This window comes from Leucoraja erinacea, chromosome 1 (genome assembly GCF_028641065.1).
Source record: "Leucoraja erinacea ecotype New England chromosome 1, Leri_hhj_1, whole genome shotgun sequence".
NCBI classification, from domain to species: domain Eukaryota; kingdom Metazoa; phylum Chordata; class Chondrichthyes; order Rajiformes; family Rajidae; genus Leucoraja; species Leucoraja erinaceus.
In genome coordinates this window covers 64,755,844-64,780,675 of record NC_073377.1, presented here as the reverse complement: position 1 = coordinate 64,780,675, position 24,832 = coordinate 64,755,844, and the positions used below count along the sequence as shown (strand labels likewise).

Genomic DNA, 24,832 nt, shown 5'->3' with positions numbered 1-24,832 from the left:
TAATGGTATCAGCGACGTGCGACCAAGAGATATCCAAAGAGAAGGAAAGTGTGTGTTACACATTTGTGTGACACCCAAAATGTCTGTTTGGCTCAACAGCCACAAGTCTGTAGTCTCCCTTTGATCTGGTATTTAGTTGGTTCACATGGTTGATCAATGGTGTTTTATCATTAATGTCATTATTATTACTGTTTAGTGTTTTCCGAGTCATTCGTAAATCTCACTGTATGTCATGTTGTTTCTTGTGGGCGGAGCACCAAGGCAAATCCCTTGTATGTGAATACTTGGCCAATAAACTTGCTTGCTTACTTACTTACAACTTGTTTTTACTGATGCTGAATTTCGCTCTGCATTGCCAGCATTTTCCTCTTTTTTTAAAACCATATCCAAGAGTGGTATATCCATATCCAAATTCGTCGTATAGTTTACTTTGAATATCCCACTTTCAAAACAACACGTTTGTTTTGCGACCGGCGGTTATTCAAATGCATCAACATCAACAAAAGCAATATTCTCGGAGTCAACCTTTGTCGGGCAAATCAGCCCTCCGGAGAAAAAGGGAAGCGCGTCAGAGCCGTCAGTGTGTAAAACTGTTGGGAACAGAACTGAGCGGTTCAGAAGCGTGAGACTGGGACGTGCGAGCATTAACTCCGGCAGGCGATTCAATCGAATAAGCAGCCACATGGCTCTGCGCTGGGCTCCTCCACTGCTCCTCACCCTGGCTCTCCATCAAGGCAAGGAAGCGACTGTCTGTTTACTTTGGGAATACTGGTCATTTTAAATATCCGTCTGCGTGTGATGTTCACGCTGAGAAGTTTGGCTGTTAAGTGAATGATTGTGTACATGTTGTCTGCAGTCGCACTGTAAAAGGTAAATAAAGCAGCGGCGAGCAGAGGAGTAGCGCTGGGCCGTGTATCACGGCCGGCCGGCAATTGTTGCTCTGGAGTTAGGAAAGTTAAGTGAACGAGTGGTGATGTTTACTTTTAGACAACATACTATAGAATGCTGTTGTTCCTGGTCATTTCTGACTATTTCTGACAGACCTTTACTATTTCTCCAAAAGGACATAAAGTGCTGAAGTAAATCAGCGGGTCAGGCAGCAGCTCCGGAGAACATGGATAGATGACATTTCGGTTTTAAGAAGGAACTGCAGATGCTGGAAAATCGAAGGTACACAAAAATGCTGGAGAAACTCAGCGGGTGCAGCAGCATCTATGGAGCGAAGGAAATAGGCAACGTGTTTCGGCCCGAAACCTTGCCTATTTCCTTCGCTCCATAGATGCTGCTGCACCAGCTGAGTTTCTCCAGCATTTTTGTGTACCTTAGTTGACATTTCGTGTCGGAACCCTTCTTCAGACTGATGAAGGGGCTCGACCCGAAACATCACCATCTACATTCTCCAGAGATGCTGTCTGACCCATGAATTTTTCAAAGCACTTTGTGTCATTTTCTGTATTATCCGGCACATGCAGTATTTTGTTTCTAAACTTTTTCTTGCTATTTCTCTCTATTTTCAACTATTTCTCCTCTGATCGATGCCCCCAGGCGCTCTTCCATGTGACATGGTCCCGAAACTCACGTAAACCTGAGCATTTGGCATTTAAAGAAAATACTGCTTAGCACTAGAAATATTCTGCTGGCGAAATAACAGGACATCATCCTCGGTGTTAATAAATGCAGAACGATGAACGATGGAAATCAGATGTGCTAACATAGGTCATAGCAGTGATGTGGTATCCGTTCAAAGTCTTGCTGTAAAAGTGGCTTTGATTGTAGCGCCGTCCGTGTGGGTTTAACCGGAAAGTTTAGTAGCAGGTTAGCCCTATGGGGGGAACGTGAATTTGAATTAGTTTGAATGGTAAATTCCTTACAGCCAATTAATTGAGTTTGCAGGCGCTTTTATGTTCGCGAGCGCCAATTGTAATACGAGGTTGGGATCGCGTTTGAAGATTCCGCCGTCAGAGTTTACAGGTTGGAGTCGCTGGTTTTGTCTGCACCGTTGCTAATGCCCCACAGCAATCTCCAAATGCAAGGTTGCAGCCGACGTTTCCTTGGAGCTCGCTCAGATCTCGGCAATAACGCCCATAAGTCTATTTCCAACGGGCGCTGGTAAATCGTCGTGTTTGTGTGGGAAGGAAATGCGAATGCATTTAATACGGATCTATGATCCACTATGGATCTATTATGATGCACTATGGATCTCTGTAGCCTCCCTTTGATCTGGTATTTTGTTGGTTCACATGCTTGATCAATGGTGTTTTTATCATTAATGTTTTATTATTATTAATGTTTAGTTTTCCGAGTCATTCGTAACTGTCACTGTCTGTCATGTTGTTACTTGTGGGCGGAGCACCAAGGCAAATTCCTTGTATGTGAATACTTGGCCAATAGACGTACTTACTTACTTACTGTTGGCGTTAATAGCTCAAGTGCCGATATTTGTTCCAAGGAGGGTCGCGGCATTCAATTCTATCGTGCTGAAGGCACACGCTAAAAGCAGATAGACAGGTAGACAGGTTTTCTCATAGCAGATAGAACTGGGCCAGGACCTGAAAAATCAGCTATTCCCTTTCTCCAGCGATGATCCTTGACCGCCGAGTCACTCCAGCTTTCTGTGATTATCTCCGATTCAAACCATCAGCTGCAGTTCCTTCCTACACAAGCTAAAAGCAGATATAGTTAACGGTTGCAATTGGTTGAGAGTCTTGAGAAATCGTGTGTTCCGATTGTTATGTCTTATTTAACGGATGCATTTATATTAGTGGAACGTTTATTGAAGGACATGTGAAATTCCAACTCCCCATCCACCGTTTAGATGTTGTACATAATTTCTGACCACCGATCCCAGGTCTTTGACATATGTAAGTGATATCCATTTCTCTCCCTTATCGAATTATATGCAGACAGGCCAATTGTCCAAAAGCTTTGAAATGTAGAACAGGTGTACTACAGACTTTCCGATAAGACCAGTTGCATGAAAGTAATCCAATAAAATGGAAAATACCAAAATGCTGGAAATCAATAATGGTTTCAGTGACGTGCGACTAAGATATCCAAAGTGAAGGAACATTCGTGTTTACAACTTTTTTTTTTAACTGATGCCCAATTTCGAGTTACATTGCCAGCATTTTCCTCTTTTTTTAAACCACATCCAATAGTGGATGTAATTCATCGTTTAGTTTACTTTAAATATCCCACTTTCAAAACAACGCGTTTTCCTTGCGACCGGCGGTTATTCAAATGCATCAACATCAACAAAAGCAATATTCTCGGAGTCAACCTAGGTCGGGCAAACCGACCTTCAGGAGAAAAGGGGAAGCGCGTCAGAGCCGTCAGTATGTAAAACCGTTGGGAACAGAACTGAATCGTTCAGAAGCGTGAGACTGGGACATGCGAGCATTAGCTCTGGCAGGTGATTCAATCGAATAAGCAGCCACAACGCTGCCTCATGGCTCTGCGCTGGGCTCCTCCACTGCTCCTCACCCTGGCTCTCCATCAAGGCAAGCGACTGTCTCTTTACTTTGGGAATACTGGTCATTTAAAATATCCGGCTGCGTGTGATGTTCACGCTGAGAAGTTTGGCTGTTGAGTGAATGATTGTGTACATTTTGACTGTAGTCGTACTGTAAAAGGTAAATAAAGCAGCGGCGGCAGAAGAGTAGCGTTCGGCCGTGTATAGTCGGCCGCCAATTGTTGCTCTGGAGTTAGGAAAGTTAAAAGAACATTTGGAGGAGTGGTGATGTTTACTTTGAAGTAAACGGGTCAGGCAGCAGCTCCGGAGAACATGGATGGGTGACATTTAGTGTCGGAACCCTTCTTCAGACTGATGAAGGGGCTCGACCCGAAACTCCATTCTCCAGAGATGCTGTCTGACCCGCTGAGTTTCTCAAAGCACTTTGTATCCTTTTCTGTATTAACCGGCATATGCAGTATTTTGTTTCTAAACGTTTTCTTGCTATTTCTCTCTATTTCCAACTGTTACTCCTCTGATCGCTGCCCCCAGGCGCTCTTCCATGTGGCATGTTCCCGAAAGTCACATAAACCTGAGCATTTTTAGCATTTAAAGAAAATACTACTTGAAAGCACTGGAAATATTCCATATTCTTGCATTTCTTTTCGTGAAACCGCCTGCGCGCACAGTACAGGGTGCTCCTCCAACGTTCCTCTTGATTTGTCTGGTGGGGCGTGTCGGTCTGAAAGGTACAATTGGAAGCTGGGGAAATAACAGGAAATCATCCTCGGTGTTTTTAAATGCAGAATGAACGATTGGAAATCAGATGTGCTAACATAGGTCATAGCAGTGATGTGGTATCCGTTCAAAGTCTTGCTGTAAAAGTGGCTTTGATTGTAGCGCCGTCCGTGTGTGTGGGTTTAGCCGGAAAGTTTAGTAGCAGGTTAGCCCTCTGGGGGGAACGGGAATATGAATTTAGTTTGAATGGTAAATTCCTTACAGCCAATTCATTGAGTTTGCAGGCGCTTTCATGTTCGCGAGCACCAATTGTAATGCGAGGTTGCGATCGCGTTTGAAGATTCCGCCGCCAGCGTTTACAGGTTGGAGACGCTGGTTTTGCCTGCACCGTCGCTTCAGGTTGTTGGAAATGTGAATTTAAACGGGACATGGAAATGCGCAGTCTGAAGAAGTGTCTCGACCCGAAACGTCACCCAGGGCCATATTTAGATGAAGAGAGGACCTAAGCTGTTCCACTTGTGAGGCCCCTCCCAACCCCCCAACCCCATGTCTAGAGGAAGATGGTCCACCAGATTGACACCACTTTGCAGCAGAGCGTGGCCAAAGAGATAAGTGGCTGGAAAGCTGCCCTTATTTGTTTATTTATTTATTTATCAATTCATCTATCTATTTATCTATTTATTTATTTATTTATTTATTCGTCTGTCTTTATTTATTTATTTATTTATCTATCTATTTATTTATTTATTTATTTATTTATTGCCAGGGCTAGTGTCGAGTTATTGGCTTAAACAACGATTATTCTGAAATGGAGGGCAAGGAAAATTACTGAAGGGTTGTTTAGAGGCTACAGTGCATTGTGACAGCATATGTAAGAAAGTCCTATGACAGTGTCAAAAATATTATATACCTTGCAGGGCTTTCACTTAATTTTTTTATCTGTTGTCAGCCGGGCAACCTCGGCAGCTTTTTAAGTTGTCAAATGACAGTTTAGGTGGTCATTTAAGACGGCTTGCATGACGCGTGTGATAATGTGCTTGGACGAAGTGCGTAGTTACCAGTCGGAATTGTGCTCAATGAAGCGTTCTCACATATTATTTCTGCTTCAAATAAAGTCACAAACTAAACATATTCACCAATCAAGACATGATATATACCACAATGACATGCAGCTAAATTATAATACAGTATCTCAACTCTTTTTACACGTTGCAATGAATGCAATTTCTATTATTTCTTTCCCCTTCCAAACTAAAATGTGGTCGGATTATTCAGCATATGATCAACCTCGGTGAGACCAAGCGCAGGCTTGGCGATCGCTTCGCACAACACCTCCACTCAGTTCGCAATAACCGACCTGATCTCCCGGTGGCTCAGCACTTCAACTCCCCATCCCATTCCGAATCCGACCTTTCTGTTCTGGGCCTCCTCCATGACCAGAGTGAGGCCCACCGCATATTGGAGGAGCGGCACCTCATATTTGTTTGGGTAGTTTACACCCCAGCAGTATGAACATTGGCTTTTCTAATGCAGCAAGTCCTTGCTTTCTCCCTCTTTCCCCTCCCATTCCCAGCTCTCCCACAGCCTACTGTCTCCGCCTCTTCCTTTCTTTCTCGTGTCCCGCCCCCGACATCAATCTGAAGAAGGGTCTCGACCCGAAACGTCGTCTATTCCTTCGCTCCATAGATGCTGCCTTACCTGCTGATATTCTCCAGATTTTTGTCTACCAATGGGATCCCACCATTGGCCACATCTTCCCATCTCCTCCCCTGTTGGCTTTCCACAGAGACCGCTCCCTCCGTAACTCCCTGGTCAATTCGTCCCTTCCCACCCAAACCCCCCCCTCCTGGCACTTTCCCTTGCAACCGCTTTACCTCCCCCTTAGACTACATTCAAGGACCCAAGCAGTCTTTCCAGGTGCGGCAGAGGTTCACCTGCACCTCCTCCAACCTCATCTATTGCATCCGCTGCTCTAGGTGTCAGCTGTTCTACATCGGTGAGACCAAGCGTAGGCTTGGCGATCACTTCGCCCAACACCTCCACTCGGTCCGCAATAACCAACCTGATCTCCCGGTGGCTCAGCACTGTAACTCCCCCTCCCATTCCGAATCCGACCTTTCTGTCCTGGGTCTCTTCTATGGCCAGAGTGAGGCCCACCGTAAATTGGAGGAGCAGCACCTCATATTTTGCTTGGGCAGTTTACACCCCAGCGGTATGAACATTGACTTCTTCAATTTCAGGTAATCCCTGCTTTCTCTTCCCCTTCCCAGCTCCCCCTCAGCCCACTGTCTCCACCTCTTCCCTCTTCTTCTCCCCATCCTCCCCACCCTCACATCAGTCTGAAGAAGGGTCTCGACCCGAAACATCGCCTATTTCCTTCGCTCCATAGATGCTGCCTCACCCGCTGAGCATCTGCAGTATTTTTGTCTACCCACTCACATAAGTTCTGTTATCCCACTTTTCTCACCCACTCCCCACACATTAGGAGCAATTTTTCAGAGACAAGTTAACCTACAAAGCCAACGTGTCTTTGGGATGTGGGAGGAAACCCACACGTTTGCTGGGAGAATGTGCAAATTCAACACAGACAGTGCCCGAGGACAGATCTCTGGCGTGTGAGGCAGCAAGTCCACCAGCTGTGCCACTATATTTTGTTTTCCAACACACTAATCATTATACGGTGATAACTTTGGTTACTAAAAAAATGAAAATATCCATTTTCAGTTTTAAATCGCCAAGTATCATGTATCAAGTATCAAGTATCCTTTATTGCCATTCAGACTTTTCAGACTTTTCAGTCTGAATGAAATTTCGTGCCTTGCAGTCATAACATAGAACAAAATAACAAAACACATAATAAACACAGATTTAACATCCACCACAGTGAGTCCTCCCAGCCCTCCTCGCTGTGACGGAAGGCAAAAGTCTTAAAGTCCTTGTCTCTCTTCCCTCCTTGTTCTCCCTCTGCGTTGAGGCGATCCAAGCTTCCGATGTTGTGACCAGGCTGGGTGATGGTAAGTAAGTCTCGCGGCTGAATCCGAGCTCCGCGAACGGGCCGGTTCAAACTCCGCGGCCCGTGGTGGTCGGAGCTGCCGAAGCTGCCACCCTCCAGTCCAGCGGACGAAGCTGTTGTTATGGGAGCTCCGGAAAAACAGGTCACCAACCTGGGACCTGCGAGCTCCCGACGATGTCGTCCACTGGGCCCTCGACCGAGCCTCCGAGGCTCTGAAGTCGGGTCACCTCCGCCGCAACGCCGCTACAGCCCCGAAGGCGGCCAGCCTCACTTTGGCAAGTCCTGGCTGGCTCTACCTATGGAGCCGCGAGGTCGGTCCCAGTTGGAGGCCGCCAGCTCCGCCATTAGCCCTCAGCGCAGACAGAGACGGGGGATACGACAAGAAAAGGTTGCACCCCCCCGAAGGAAGAGACAAAAAACAAGTTTATCCCAACCCCCCCCCCCATACATACATATACAACTAAATACACTGAAATAAACTGTAACAACAGGACAAGAAGAAAACTAAAAAAAGAAAAGACAAACGGACTGCAGGCAAGCCGCAGCTGCTAGACATTATGTCCCCCATTTGCAGCTACTGTTTGTTTTAATTAAGTTCAAGACTATGGGGCAGTACATTGGCCATAAAGTTGCTGCCTAAAAGTGCCAGGGACCCGGAATAGATCCTGAATATGGGTGCTGTCTGTACGGAGTTTGCTCCTTTTCTCTTTGATTGCATGGATTTTCTCCAGGTGCTCTTGTTTCCTTCCACATTTCAAAGGTCCAAAAGTATAAGAGTACATCTGAACATTCACGGCTATAATACTAAATACTCCAATAATAAAATATCATTATATGCAGATGATGCATTATTATATATCACCAATTCCCAAGTTAGCATTCCAAGTATATTAAAATTTATAGAGGAATTTGGTTCCTTTTTAGGATATAGAATAAACTGGAGCAAAAGTGAAATTATGTCAATAAAACCTCAAGAGACGACATACCTTCTAAGATTCCCTTTCAGAATTGCTACGAAATTGCTACGGAAAAAATCAAATATCTGAGTGTTCAGGTAACCAGAAAATATACTTCTCTATTCAACGCAAACTTCCCTCCTTTAGTTACTAAATTAAACACACTTAGTCAATTTTGGAAAACACTCCCAATGTCTCTAATAGGCAGAATAAATGCTATAATGATGATCTTCCTCCCACAAATCCTGTATTTATTCCAATCAATACCGATATATCTTCCTAAATTTTTTTTCAAACTTTATTTGGGATTATAAAACACATATAATTCATAAACGGCACCTATGTAAACCCAATGAAACTGGTGGATTGGCTCTCTCCAACTTCTTATACTATTACTGGGCAACAAATATTAAAAATGTAATCTACTGGCTGGACAATAAAGGCCAACAGGTAAATTGGTTAATAATGGAGAGAGAGGCCTTTTAATATAGGCGCAATGCTTCTCTCTCCAAAAAATTAGAAGAACACACTATATGAGAAAAATCCGATTATTCACAGTACTTTATGAATCTGGAGACAAGTGAAATCATCCTTTAAACTGAGAAATTTAGCTCTTCTTTCACCAATTGTCAATAATCCTTTGTTCAAGCCAACTATTTTAGACAAAACATTTACATATTGGGAAAGATTAGGAATCAAAAAATTTGGAGATCTTTATGAGATGGGAACTCTTCTCTCATTTCAAGAATTACAGTTGAAATATCACCTGAAAGGTAATCAATATTTCAGATACCTTCAAATTTGAGACTATCTGAAAACATATACCCAAGATTACCAACATTTACTGCCAGACATACTAGATGAATGTATAAATAGAAATTCGGAGTCAAACAAGTTAACATTATATTTGTATAACACTCTTTTAAATATAGAAATCCCATCGTCAGATGCAATTTGAAGAGACCGGGAAGAGGAACGAGGCCTAAAAATTCTAAAAACACAAACTCTACTACTCAAAGTCTAAACTGAATAAGATCTTTCCAAATGTATCCTATTTGTGATAAATGTCTCCTTCAGGAAGTAACTATAACACATTCCTTCGCCTCTTGCATAAAATGGCATCACTTTTCGAGAGGAATTTTTGAAATTTTCTTACAAACACTAAAAACAAAATTGGACCCCAACACGCAATTGATTATTCTAGGTATGTCAGAAGCCTGCTCTGAGCTATGATTACTTCAAAAACTTTTCTTTAATTATGGCCTGATAACGGCAAAAAAACGAATACTCAAATTTTGGAAACATACATCTGTCCCTACTCTTAAAATGTGGATCACAAACATGTCTACATCGTGAAAATATTAGACTTGTCTTAGATATTTTTCGAAGACATGGATACCATTCATTGATTTAGACATAGAAACATAGAAACATAGAAATTAGGTGCAGGAGTAGGCCATTCGGCCCTTCTTTACTACAATTTATTACAAGGATAGTATGGTGCAACACAATTTTGGAGTTAAATCTAATTACAGGTTGGGTGATGGGTGGGGAGGGACGCGAGGCAGGTATATCATCACTTTTCTCTTTCTTTCTTTTTTGTCTTTTTATTTCTCTATTCCTTTCTTATTTCTTTTATTTACTCACTCTTTGGCTACACTACTTTGGCAGTCTAGGGGTTCTATCCTTGCACATTCCACTTTTTCTCTCTCTTGCTTTTTCTCCTTTCTTTTCCCTTAATTATAGCTAAAGTCAAAATTGAAGCTGTACAATAACTTAATTAAAAACTTACAAAAATTAAAAAAATATATATAATTATATATTCATATATAAATATACACCGTTTTGTTTTCTCGTTTATAACATCGTTTACAGAGTACCATGTTTAAATATTCTGTTGTGCTGCTGCAAGTAAGGATTTCATTGTTCAAACTGGGACGTGTGAGAATAAAACACTCTTGAATCTTGACTTACTCCGCTAATGTGTGGGATAGAACTAGTGTACGGGTGATCGGTGGTCGGCGGGCTGAAGGGCCTGTTTCCACACTGTATCTTTAAATTAAACTAAAAACACTAAAACCAGAGGGAGTCTAAAGAAAAGTTTCTACCCGAAACGTCATCCAATTTCTTCTATGCAGAGTTGCTGGCTGCTCCATGGAGTTCCCCCACACAAATAAAGCATGGAATAGTCTTCACCCTACCATAGTTACCCAACGCAACTAAATTTAAGGTACCTCTTTTTTCCGCAAGAACCCTTTTTTTGCTTAAGTCCAAGTCAAGAGTCAAGAGAGTTTTATTGTCATGTGTCCCAGATAGGACAATTAAATTCTTGCTTGCTGCAGCACAACAGAATATGTAAACGTAATACAGAACAGGAGATAAAATTTCAGTGTGTTTATATACCATAGACCATATATATACACAATAAATAAACAGATAAAATGCAATAGGCTGTTATTGTTCAGCCCTCCACCACCTCCAGTTTTTAAATTCCATTTAGAATATTTATGGAGGACCAGGAAACCAGAAGCAAGAGTTACTCCAGGGAGTTACTCCAGGGAGTTACTCCAGATCCAGGGTCAGGGAGTGATTCTGCGTTGGTTTTCAGCGGTGGTGGCGACCGGACAGCAATGGCGGCCAGATCTCCCACAATTCAAAGCGAGGGAGAAAGTGCACAGCGCCGACCAGGTGCCGTGGCAGTGCGCATGCGGAGGGCGGCCGATGATTTGCTGGCCGTGGTTGTGCGCTTGTGCAGGGGGAGGATGTGCTGGCCGTAGTGCGCATGTGCAAAGCGGCCGTGCCGTGCCGGCGGATGAGGAGCGAGTGGAAAGCGGAGACCCGGCGGCCCGGACACGGATACGGATGGCGGGCGGAGTCGGAGAGTGACAGAGAGAGATAGACAGAGGGAGAGGGGGGGGGGCGCTCAGAGTTGAATGGCAGGTGTCCTGCCTTGGCCAGAGGCCGCCTATATTTCGAGGCCCAAGGCTTCAGCCTATGATGCCTAGTGGTAAATTCAGCTTTGCGAGCCCCCCCCTAGATCTCAAGGCCCCAAGCTTAAGGTTGTCAAGCTTATATGTAAATCTGGCCCTGATGTCACCCATTCCTTCTCTCCAGAGATGCTGCCTATCCCGCTGAGTTTACTCCAACTTTTTGGAAGTATCGTGGTTACTTACTTAGGCCAGAGAGTGGCTGCAGAGGGTGAAACATAATAACTTCATATTGATGAAACACTTTTTTTTTTTACAAATTCCTGACTTTAATCTATTGATAATGATTATCACCACCATTTATAATGGTTCTTTTAACAGCATTCACCCCGTCTCTGGTGTTCCCTCCCTGAACTCTACACCCCCCCCTCCCCCACCCGCTCTCACCCTCATCCTCTTCAGAGTTATCCTGAAGATGTTTCTTTTTGACCATCTGTCTTGGAATAACCTGGTGGCGTGCTTGATGTTTGATAACCCTTCTGTCAAGACAATTTGAAATGTTCAATCACAGTAAAAACGTGAAATAAATAGACTTTGTTGTTATTTTTCACTTTTAAGAAGCTCTCTATCCTGTCATTTTATTCTTTGGTGATATGTGTTGGCAAGACCAGTATTTATCACCATCCCTATTTTTATTTTTAAGCTGAGCTGCACTCTTGAACTGATTAATCCCATAATGTCATTTGAGTGGTGATCAAGTTGTCCACGTGATAAATGAAATAAATTAAGTTCAAGTTCAAGTTCAAAGAAATACAATATATTTCCAAATGAATGCGTTGGATGGACTTGGAGTGAACGTGAACATGGTTCCATGTATCAGTACTGACCAATAAGCATTAGCTTCAGCTAAAATGATGGTTGGGAAGATGTTCTGGAGAAGCCTGAGTGAGTTGGTACCATGCGTTCTTTTAACAGGACACACTGATGCCACTGCGGGCCAGTGACGGATAAAATTAATGCTTAAGACAGCGAAAGAGAAGTCAACCGAGTGGATAGTTTTGTACAGGACAGTTCTGAAGCTCTGAGTGTTAGCTTCTTAGATGGAACATCTTTGGGGAATTAAAATGTCAAACTCTGACCTGTTCTTGTTGAAACAATATTTTTATGATCAACAAGGACTTCTTCCCTCCCTTCAAACAGAATGTTGCTCATGGGTGTTTTGGTGATTGTTGCAACAATGAATGCCTGATTGTTGTTCAAGTGTTGTGCCATGTGTCACAGGCTTGTTGGCATCGTCTTGGCATCGTTCAGAACGAGATAATTGGCATCTAATAATCAAACCATCTTTTTGTTTGTGGACTATAAAAATAGGAGCAGGATTAGACCATTCAGCCAATTGAGTTTTCTCTGCCATTCAATCATGGCTGATCTATTTTCCCCTCTCAACCCCATTTTCCTCCCATCTTTCCGTAACCATTACACCCTTACTAATCAAGAAGCTATAAATCTCCATTCTAAAAATACCTAACATTTTGGACTTCACCACCATCTGTGGCAAAGAATTCCACAAATTCACCACATTCTGGCTAAAGGAATTCCTCCTCACCTCCATTCTAAAGGTACATCCTTTTATTCTAACGCTGTGCCCTCTGGTCTTACCCCACTAGATACATCCTGTTTCTGCCTGTGTTTCATTCCATTCGGTAAAACGTTTCTGCTAACTGCAACTAATTTTAGTTTTACTGGCAGTTCATGTTGCCACTCGAAGACAAATGCTTCCTTGTTAATAATGTTTATGGACATATTCTGTTTTCACTTCTGATTTACAGCAACCGTAATAGTTTCATTGGATACAGTGGATAAGATCACTCCATCAGTTGGTACCAACTCACTCGGGCTTCTCCAGAAGATCTTCCCAATTTAATTACATTGATGAAATGTAAGCCTAGTTTCTGATTACTGCAGGGAGATGAAAAAATACTTTATGCCACCGAGTATAGTATCTAAAGTACCAATGAAACTCACAAAATGTACTCTAGCCTGAAGAAGCGTCTCAACCCGAAATTCCACATATTCTTATTCTCCAGAGATGTTGCCTGACCCGCTGAGTTAAGGGCCTGTCCCACTTGGGCGTAAATTGCACGTCATTTACGCGACATCATTTACGCGTCATGACGCACTGCGCACTCGTCACGATAGTGACGTGCGGTCACGCGCGGCGCCCCAGTATTTTGGGATTCGCAAAATCTTCGCTCGCCACCTGCATGACGCGCAAATGACGCCCAAGTGGGACAGGCCCTTAACTCTATTTCTTGTGTCAAACTTCGGTTTAAACCAGCATCTGCAGTTTCTTCCTTCACAAAGTGCAGACATACATTTCATCCACCATTCCATTAACATAGGAAGTTAAAGGAAATATAAACCGAAAAGTTAATGTGGACGATATTCTTTCAATGAGAAGTTCAGAATGTGCAAGTTTCAAATTGGATATCACAAAGGACAAGGACAAAGGACAGTTATGGTCACATACACCATTTCAGGTGGAGTGAAATTTGAGTTGCCATTTGTAGCACGCCAATAAAAGCAAGACACCACATTAAAGAAGAATTTAACATAAAACATAAAAAACATCCCCCCATAATGGTTCCCACTGAGGGAAGGCAACAAAGTCCAGTCCTCATCCTGTTGTTCACCCCGTGCTCGGGGCCTATTTGAGGCCTCCGCAGTCGCCGCGATGGCGGCCCGATGTATCAGGATGATGGGGCTCCGGCATCGGGAGAACACTCTTCAGTGGCTTGGAGTGTCTGGAACGTCCGCCTGCTGCCAGAGACCGCAGCTCCCGAAATCCACAGGCCGCGCTGGTCAGAGCGCCGACACTGACGATCTCGGCGAGAGTCCCAGGCTCCGCGGTATTTAAAAGTCAGCGCCGCCGCGGCTGAAAGCTCCGCAATGACAGCTTCGCGATGTTGGGAGTCGGCGGTCTATGCACTCCAGAGCCCACCGCACGGCGACCCGGGCAAGGCATCGCCCACTCTACAATGGCGCTCCAGCGCTGCGCTGTCGCCGAAGTTCTGGCTGGTCCCAGCAGGAAACGCCGCTCCAGTCCCATTGGTATTCCACGAGGAAGGGGTGAAGATATGGCTCGGAGAAAAGCCGCATCTACGACCAGGTAGGGACTGAGAAATGCAGTCCCTACCTGGTCCCCCCCCGCCGCCCCAACCCCCACATAAAAAAGATTAGACCTACAAACAAAACTTTTTAACATACTAGAAAATAAAAAAAAGGCGAAAGAACAGACAGCTGTAGGCTGGGCAGCCATACTCGACAGCGCCCCCCTATATCAATAACCATTGAAGGGAAATTATTCGCAATATTTGCCCGTAAATAAAATAAACAATTAAAGAAGAAAATCTTTCATGAATAGGACAAAAAAGAGAAGTAAATTGCGGTGGATTTGTCCTGCAGTGGAGAAAACTTAGTGTGGACATATCTTCTTTTGCACTGAAATTTCTGCCATTGTTCATCATGAACATCCAGCTCTTCAAACTGCACATGTTCTCCCTGTACCTGTTAAAAACCCCACTCAACTTTTTTCTTGGGTCATGCTCTCAGATATGTTCCTTTTTGGGGAGCAAAAGTCCAAGACCTCAGATATGGAGTTCAGTTCTTCCAATGTGGACACATAAGAAAATAAATTGCTTGATTAGGCCCTTTGACCTTATTCCTTTTAACTCAACGTTTGTATCCAGGATTGCTTGAGATGTCATTCTCTATAAATCATTTCATTAATATTAGTATTAGAGGCACAGTGATGCAGCGTTTTGAGCTGCTGCCTCACACCTCCAATGATCAGGGTCCAGTCCTGACCTCTTGCACTATCCGTGCATGGTTTTGTACGTTCTCCTTGTGACTGTGTGGATTTGCTCTGAGTGCTCCTGCATCAGAAAGGTGCATGGATAGCAGGTTAATTGACCACTGCAAATTGCCCCTGTTCAAGCTACGTGGTAGTTTCTGGGAATAACTTGATAGGACTGTTGGGAGAATGAGTGGGAATTGTGTAGGGTTGATGGGAGTAAGTTCAAAATAATTGGTATGGTCCTGATGAGCCTGTTTCCATGCTGTGGGTCTTTATGATCTATAACATTGTATAACATTGTATAGCTGGGATGTAAAGTTAAAATTGTACAAAGCATTAAAATGTTATAGACCAAATCTGGAATATGGTGTACACTTTTGGTCGCCCAATTATAGGAAGGATGTCAACAAAATAGAGAGAGTACAGAAGAGATTTACTAGAATGTTGCCTGGGTTTCAACAACTAAGTTACAGAGATAGGTTGAATAAGTTAGGTCTTTATTCTCTGGAGCGCAGAAGGTTAAGGGGGGACTTGATAGAGGTCTTTAAAATGATGAGAGGGATAGACAGAGTTGATGTGGACAAGCTTTTCCCTTTGAGAATAGGGAAGATTCAAACAAGAGGACATGACTTCAGAATTAAGGGACAGGAGTTTAGGGGTAACATGAGGGGGAACTTCTTTACTCAGAGAGTGGTAGCGGTGTGGAATGAGCTCCCAGTGGAAGTGATGTCGGCAGGTTCATTGGTATCATTTAAAAATAAATTGGATAGGCATATGGATGAGAAGGGAATGGAGGGTTATGGTATGAGTGCAGGCAGGTGGGACTAAGGGAAAAAAGTTGTTCGGCATGGACTTGTAGGGCCGACATGGCCTGTTTCCGTGCTGTAATTGTTATATGTTATATGGTTATAGAAGACTTACATAAAATATTCTGCAGGTCTTCACGACGCACAATAAGGTATGAGGCATGGCCCTGATTTAGAGGAGCAATGTAGCAGCACAAAAAGGTGGCATTAGAAATTGTGGAGACAAGATAAGTATGTTACAGATTTGTTTTACTAGGGAGCCAGGAGTGGTACAGTGATGCAGCGATTGAGTTGCTGCCATACAATGCCAGAGACCCGGGTTCAATCCTGACTACGGGTGCTGTTTGTACAGAGTTTAATCGTTCTCCCTGTCATAAGAAGTAGGAGTGGAATTATGCCATTCGACCCATCAAATCTACACCACCATTCAATCATAGCGAATCTATTGCTCCCCCTAACCCCATTCTCCTGCCTTCTCCCCATAACCTGTACTAATCAAGAATCTATCTATTTGCCTTAAAAATATCCACTAACGGCCTCCACAGCCTTCTGTGGCAAAGCATTCCACAGATTCACCACCCTCTGACTAAAGAAGAAACTCATCATCTCCTTTCTAAAAGAATGTCCTTTAATACTGAGGCTATGACCTCTAGTCCTAGACTCTCCCACTGGTGGAAATATCCTCTCCACATCCACTCTATCCAAACCTTGCACTATGCTGTATGTTTCAATAAGCACCCCCCTCATTCTCCTAAACTCCAGCGAGTACAGGCCCAGTGCCGACAAATGCTCTGAGACCACAAATGCTTTTGCTGGCTGCTCCGGTTTCCTCCCACATTCCAAAGATATACAGTGTTGTAGATGAATTGGATTCTGTAAATTAATAATATAGAACTGGTGCTCGGATGATTGATGGTCGGCATGGACTCAGTTGGCTGAAGGGACTGTTTCCACACTGCATCTCTAAAACTAAAACTAAAATGCTACTGTACACTAGCTAGGCAAGAGGAATTTGTCAAACAGAACTTAATACAGGCAGGGATGCAGGGATATTGCTGGCAGAAATTTAGATGGTTGTGGGTGTGGAGGACAGTAAAGAAAGAATGGACGAAGTGGAATCTAGATGTTTTGAAACCTCAGGCAAGGGTTAACTTTCTGATTGCTTGTGAGCAAGACGGAGTTGAAGCTGGAAGCAAACAATTCCAATTGAATATAAGGGCGGCACGATGGCGTAGCGGTAGAGCTATTGCCTTACAATGCCAATGTTCAATGCCGACTCCAGGTGCTGTGTCTGTATGGAGTTTGTGCTTTCTCCCGTGACCTGCATGGGTTTTCTCTGAGATCTTCGGTTTCTCCCCACACTCCAAATATGTAGGTTGTGGGTTAATTGGCTTGGTGTAAATGTAAAATTGTCGCTAGTGTGTGTGTGGAACAGTGTTAATGTGTGGGGCAAGGTCGGCTGAAGGACCTATTTCCATGCTGTATCCCTAAACTAAACAAAAATGCAGTATGTTTGATGATTAGCTGTCATTGACCTTTTACCTAGGGAGAAGGTGGAGTATTGGCACGGGTGCTGTGAAAATATTTTTTTTTAAGTAGAAATTGATCGAATACATAAAGTATTAAGTAATTCCTGCACATGACAGAAATTGCATGGAATTTCTAAGCTTTCTGCTGCTGAGATGTTGAAACAAGTTGTGGTGAAATGTCTGCTCCTAGATGTACATTTGAAGCTGGTTCCCTAAATGTGAGCTCATTGACAGTATGTGAAATTGTTTTACCAATACAAAATAGAAACATTAGTCGGCACAATAAACTCAAGTTGCTGGAACCTTACATAGAGCACAAATCTCTCAACGTGTCAGGCAGCATCTCTGGAGAACATGGTGACATCTTGGGTTAGGATCCTTCTTCAGACTGGTTGTAGTGGGGGTGGGAATGTTCTAAGGGAGTGGTGGAGGCATGACAAAGCCTGGGGAGTGATAGGTGGATACAGGTGAGGAGGATGTTTAAATGACAGATAGGTGGGTAAAGGCTAGAGATGAAAAGGGGCCAACAAGGTATAAGATAAGGAGAGGAGTGAAATGGGAAGCCAGAGTAAGGGATATATTCTGTATAAGTGAAGGGGAGAGTGGGATGGTGAAATGAGACGCAGGATAGTGGGAGAAATGGGTGTGCACTTGGGTGGGTACAGGGAAGAGAGGGAGGAAAGTGGTGGATGGGGCAAGAGGTAAGTATTGTTACCTACAATTAGCAAATGAAAAGTTTATACTATCTAGCTGAATGTAAATTATGCTGAGAAATGTCCATTTTCATTCCAAAATATTTTCCGCTATCACCAAGATTGAGGGAAATTGAAGTAAATCAAGGATTTTGTTAAATTTCTGAGCGGGGCTTAGTTGTAATTATGCAAGGTTAAGAGGCGTCCTTCACAAAGCACCTCATCCATTTGATTTTCCTGGTTTATTCCTAAAATAAATACCAGAGGTGAGTTTATTCTCTGTGTGTTGCAATACTCTAATGCTTTTAGGGGCATCCTATTTTAAATTTCTGCACTGATCTTAAGTGAATCTCCCACCAGTGCCATGCATTGTAGCTGCAGCCTCTCACCCAACATGTGACACATATACATTATGGTAATATGTTGAACTATCAACATGATAACATGCAGTGATCATGTGCAGATTTTAATTTCAAAAATAAAGTTCATTCACAAGGTTAATTCCCGGGATGGCAGGAATGTCATATGCTGAGAGAATGGAGCGGCTGGTCTTATATACTCTGGGGTTCAGAAGGATGAGAGGATATCATATTGAAACATATAAGATTATTAAGGGTTTGGACATGCTAGAGGCAGGAAACATGTTCCCGATGTTGGGGGAGTCCAGAACCAGGGGCCACAGTTTAAGAATATGGGGTAAGCCATTTAGGAGACAAGGAAACACTTTTTCTCACAGAGAGTTGTGAGTCTGTGGAATGCTCTGCCTCAAGAGAGAGCTAGATAGGGCTCTTAAAGATAGTGGAGTCAGGGGATATGGGGAGAAGGCAGTAACGGGGTACTGATTGGGGATGATCAGCCATGATCACATTGAATGGCGGTGCTGGGTCGAAGGGACAAATGGCCTACTCCTGCACCTATTGTCTATTGCCTATTCATAATAAAAATATATACAAAATTTTAAAAGCGCAAAATATATTCTTCATGAGGCTACATATTCAATATTGCTAGTGTTATACCCAGTAGCATTAGCACCTCTCTTTAGCATCACATTATACACTTGCCACTCATGTGGCCACCTGGGATGATATCCCTACCCATGTCTGAGGGTGTCCCCACTAGACTCAGCCATTCGATTTCCAGGAGCCAAAGGGCCTTAGATTGTGGTCTTCCCCAGCTGAGCCTTAGTGTTGGCTGTGAGGAGCTTCAACGCGTCCCTCAGCATGTACTCTTTTTGTCTGGAATGGGCCAGTTGGCAACATTCTTTTACTGACATATCGCTGTGCAGGAAGGCCAACAAATTTCAGGCAGATCAACGAGCATTTTTCACCAAATTGATGACTTCCCAGCAGCACTTGACGTACATCTCTGAATGTGTCCCAGGGAAAGTTTAAAATCAGAGAGTTCTCTGTTATGCAGTTGTTTGCGATGAACCATGATAAGGAGCCATGCATCTTTCTCCAGATCTTCTTAGTAAATTTCCAATCTTCAAAGAGGTGGGCAACCATCTCCCCTCCATGGCAACCATCTCCGTGCAGCATGAATTAGGAGTAAAACTCCAGCTTCACAGAAAGATCTGACTAGGAGTGTCCTTCTCACCGTCAACCAAGGAAGGTTTTGGTACTTGTTGGTGAATTCTGGCGACAAAGCATTTTGCCAGACATACTGGTCTGTCTACTCAGGGAAAGTGTCTGCAAGACCTTCTTTATAGATCTGATGGACTGATGGACTCGTAGTTAGTGATGTTGGTCTGGAAGAACTTTTTCACAAAGGATAGGCAATGTGGCTATTTCCAGCTAGTGGCACATTGAGTAACAACAGTGCCAGGCCCTTTCCTTGCAACTCTCTGCATAGATACAACCTCAACAGGTAATGACAATTGGTGCCCATACTTTGGATCAATGCAATTTAGTTTAGTTTAGTTTCGAGATACAGCATGGAAACAGGCCCTTCAGCCCACTGAGTCCACACTGACCAGCAATCTCCCCATACTAATGCTACACACACTAGGCATAATTTACATTTATACCAAGCCAATTAACCTACAAACCTGTACGTCTTTGGAGTATGGTGAAAAAAACGAAGAACTCGGAGAAAACCAACGCAGGTCACGGGGAGAACATATAAACTCCGTACACAGCATCTGTAGTAGGGATGGAACCCTGGTGTTGCCTGACCCACTGACCTGCTGAGTTACTCCAGTATTTTGGGTCCACCAGTATCTGCAGTTCCTTCCTACACATTCAACAGTGAGATGGGTCTCCAATTCTTCAGGGTATCCTTCACCCCCCCCCCCCCCCCCCCCCCCCCCCCGAATGTAGATGATGATGATGATGATGCCCTTCCACCTGGATTTTGACCTGCTGCTGACCAGAAGTATACCATTGTACACTGCCAACAGGTCTGGGCCCACCTAGTCCCACAGAGCCGACCACAACTCAGCTGGTAAACCATCACTTCCGGGAGTTGGGGCACGTCAGGTCCTCTGGGGACAGTGGTTGATCCAGAGTATCCTGCCAGCTGTCCTCTATGACCTTCACAATAGAGGACAGGAAGCTCTGGAAGGCTGTGCTGTCTGCAGCCTCCTTCATACCACCGATATGGAAGGATTTGCAGATCCTCAATATGTTCGTCTGCAAGGAATTTATCAAGCCGTCCTCTTCCTTAAAGCTGTGGATCACAGAGCTCCCCCTGTGAACTTTCTGGAAGAAGAAGCGTGAGCACATCCACGGAGGGGACGTGGATCAGCAGACGATCTTGGGGAATTCTGAGGCAAAGCACATGGTTTGCCAACTCTCCACCTAGAAACATAGAAACATAGAAATTAGGTGCAGGAGTAGGCCATTCGGCCCTTCGAGCCTGCACCGCCATTCAATATGATCATGGCTGATCATCCAACTCAGTATCCCGTACCTGCCTTCTCTCCATACCCTCTGATCCCCTTAGCCACATCTAACTCCCTCTTAAATATAGCCAATGAACTGGCCTCAACTATCCTCTGTGGCAGAGAGTTCCAGAGATTCACCACTCTCTGTGTGAAAAAAGTTTTTCTCATCTCGGTTTTAAAGGATTTCCCCCTTATCCTTAAGCTGTTACCCCTTGTCCTGGGCTTCCCCAACATCGGGAACAATCTTCCTGCATCTAGCCTGTCCAACCCCTTAAGTTCCTCCAGAAGGAGGAGATGCTGCAAACCTGTCTGGACTTGGCATCATTCAGTCTGACTGTTTTGCTTTCGGAACACCTTTGAGGATAAAGATCCTCTCATTGATTGCTTCCCTTCAGTGTCTAACGTCTATTGTTATAGTCTATTCAAAGTAGAAGAGGTTCCTTTAGAAAATTCACGACCACCCACTCATACATCTGCCTCAGAGTCTTGTATAATTTATGTCAAAGTGTGTAGTAGCTGTGGCCTGCAGCTTCCATGCTTACTAGGATCATATATGTGAAAATACAGAATATATTAACTGCTATGTTACCATTTTCCATCCTATATTGCTAGCGTCCCATTCATTTTATTTTTTTCATAATAATGTGGTATTCATTTTAATTGAAGGAACTTGAAATCTGAATAGCATCTAGTACAGGCAAGAGATAATATGAAGAGATTAAGAAACCTTGTACTGATAAACTAACAATGACAATCAGCGCAGAGAAAACAAAATTGGAGACGAAATTGATTAGATTAGTTATTTGTTGATTAGATACCGTACACCAGGGTGCAATTGACTTGGTGGTAGGAGTCAGAGGGTGGTATTAGAGGGTTGTTTTTCCGGTTGGCGGCTTGTAGCGCAAGATCATACATATATTAACAATTTTGATGGGAATGTAAATGGCATGATTAATAAATTTGCAGATGATACAATAAATGGTGGTATAGTGAACAGTGACGGTTATGACTGGATAGATCAAATGGGAACATGAGCAAAGGAACTGATGATGGAATTTAACTCAAAAAGTGCCAACTTATGCAATTTGGAAAGATAAACCAGAACAGGACATGTATAGTGAACAGCAGGCCCCTGTTGGGTGCAAAGTGATTGTCCCCTTAAATTGGCGACACAAGTAGGCAGTGAGGAAAGCATATGGAATGCTTGCCTTCAAGAGTCCAGGCACTCGAATCGTCACCTATCCATATCCTCGAGAGATGCTGCCTGATGTGCAGAATTACTCCAGCACTTCGTGTCATTTCATATATTAACAAGCAACTGCAGTTTCTTGTTTCTACAAGACTTAGGATGTCATATTATGACATTGGTGAGACCACACTTGTGGTATTGTGTGTAGTTTTTGTTGCCATGTTATAGAAAGAATGTGACTAAGCCAGAACGGGTGCAGAAAAGATTCACAAGAATGTTGTCAGGATTGGAGGCATAAGTTATAAGGCAAGACTGAAAAGGCTAAAACTGTTTTTTCTCAAGTGAAGGAGGCTGAGGAGTTACTTTATAGAGATATATAAAATCAACTGGGGTATTGTCAAGGTGCACAGTCACAATCATTTCTTTAACTATTATGTGAGGAGTGGTGAAAAGGTCACAAAGTGCTTGAGTAACTCAGCAGGTCAGGCAGCATTTCTGATGAACATGGATAGGTGACGCCCGGGTCGAGAGAAGGATCCCGTCTCGAGGCGTCAGTCTGAACTAAGGCCTCTATTAACCAGTATCTGCAGTTCCTTGATTCTATTGTGAAGAAAGGTGACTTGGATCATTCTTCTGTGCTCCATGCTCACTGTTATGCCAATATATCCCTAAACTTTCCGCTCCAAATGCACTGTTTGGCTTGAAGATAGACACAAAATGCTGAAGTAACTCAGCAGACAGGCAGCCTCTGGATAGGAATGGGTGATGTTTCGGGTCGAGACTCTTCTCTGAAGAAGTCTGAAACAGGGTCTCGACCCAAAACATCACCCATTCCTTCTATCCAGAGATGCTGCCAGTTCAGCTAAGTTACTCCAGCATTTTGTGTCTATCCTCGATGTAAGACTGCATCTGCAGTTCCTGCACTGTATGGCTCTATATCTTTCCACTTACTTTCCAGTAGTTTTCTCTGTACTCATACCTACAGATAACAGTACTGGAAACGGTTGTGTGATTTAAGGGGCTCCTTCCATTCAGCAGTCCAGGTTCTCCAATAAATCTTGGTAGAGTCTGGCTCTCTGGTCAAGGAGCCCTCCATTGATACAGAGACTGGGAGTTTCCAAGCTCCCAGCTTTGTTGATGGATACCCGGAACCGGCAAGTGAGAAGGTAGGTACTTTGATGATTGACGAGCAACTGCAATCTGCCTTCTTTCTGACCGGAGACAAGGTTAAACAGGTAAATAACTGTAGTAACATTCGTCCAGCATGTTGGATGTTCTGGCCTACTAGCCCTGAAATTTCAGACTTGATCTCATTTGCAACATGATTGTCCAGCTATTTTTATAGAGGTGAAGATTCTGTGAAGGTCCTACGGTTGCCGATGCCGGATTTATTGCAATGAAGCTGGGAGCTTAGAGTCCTTGTATCATATAAGCAGTTGCTAATGCTCTGAAGGAGTACTGAGGGTGAAAATAATATTCTATGAGAGGAGAAAACATGAAAGATAATTGGCACTGGTTTATGTGGCGATTATTTTTTTCTCTGTTGCTTTCAATTGGCTGAATTGTTAGGTATTAGAGCAATCGAGCAATATGGAATGTGGCATTGAGGTCAAAGATCAGGAGCCGGATGGACTCCTGCTATCAGTCTAAAGAAAGGTCTCGACCTGAAGCGTCACCCATTCCTTCTCTCCAAAGATGCTGCCTGTCCCACTGAGTTACTCTACTATTGTTTGTCTATCTTCTACTTCTTTCATTCCTGAGTTCAGAAATGACTTGCTAACTAACTATCAGGCCTTCTTTATGCTCTCCATCCACTGTTTTAGCAAGAATGGAAATGTATCCCAGTTCTCAAATGTGTAAGTATGCACGCAAGCTGAAATAATGCAATTAACTCAGGCAAAAGTGACCATGATTTAGGCCTGGGGAAAATATTATTTTAAGGGGCACTTTTGGTGAAGAGAATTTTGTCTGCTGGGGCTTTAAACCTCAATGTTGGATCTTTGATTGCATCCCTGCTATCAGTTCTCTCGCTCTGATAAATACAACCTTCACAATGGGAAATCCATCATTCTTTTCAACCCATCAGTCTAGACGGAGCCCCTTGAGGCATGCACTTTAACAAGAGACATTATTTTATCTCTAATCTCAGATAGAGTATCATGTTGCTCCGAGGATCTTCACCTAATTTGGAAACCAGGGCTGTTTACTGGTGGGGGATTATTATCTAACAAACAGGTTTAATTTGTTTTAGCTTGCTTGAATCTTCATTAAAGCTCTTTCAGGTTGAATGGGCTAGTCTAATCATTTGAAAGAGGCATGATAAGTCTAGAAACATTGCACAAACACTGAAAGACCAAATAAAATATTACTCTTATTTTTTCTATCATCGGTTTTGTAGGCACCTCCTGCGAAAATGCAAATTGGATCCCACATAAAAATTAAATGGACAATTTTTAACCCTGCCTCTGCAGTCCTTTGGAGTAAGAGGAGAGATTAGTGTGGTAGAGGTTAATGCTGTTTCCCCATGGCCGATTGCCCTCACAGGGGGTGAGTTCATAGGTGCTGCAGTCACACTGCAATGGCATTATTGGGCCATGCATGCCACATTAATGGTAGGCCTAATTGCAGTCCCCACGGCATTTGGCAAATAGCTGTGGCAGCAAGATCCAGGCTAAAGTACGTCCTCCTCCTTACTGTGATTGCTTGCTCTGGTTTCAGCCCAGAATGAGCTGGAATACTGCTTCTGCCCCTCCAGAAGCATCTTGGGTGTTTTTTGCACCAAATGTCCGAG

General features: G+C 43.5%; 1 protein-coding gene across 2 annotated transcripts in view; it reads left to right on the top strand.

The window, feature by feature from the left end:
• The first annotated feature begins 1,562 nt into the window (after window positions 1-1,562).
• kita (KIT proto-oncogene, receptor tyrosine kinase a) overlaps window positions 1,563-24,832 on the top strand; it is a 94,628-nt gene continuing 71,358 nt past the window's right edge. Inside the window, exon 1 of one of the 2 annotated variants that reach the window (XM_055636043.1) lies at window positions 1,563-3,500. In XM_055636043.1, the coding sequence (XP_055492018.1) occupies window positions 3,449-3,500 (52 nt within the window). In that variant the 5' untranslated portion in view covers window positions 1,563-3,448. The remainder of the gene's footprint in view (window positions 3,501-24,832) is intronic. The other variant, XM_055636051.1, reaches the window with a different exon arrangement.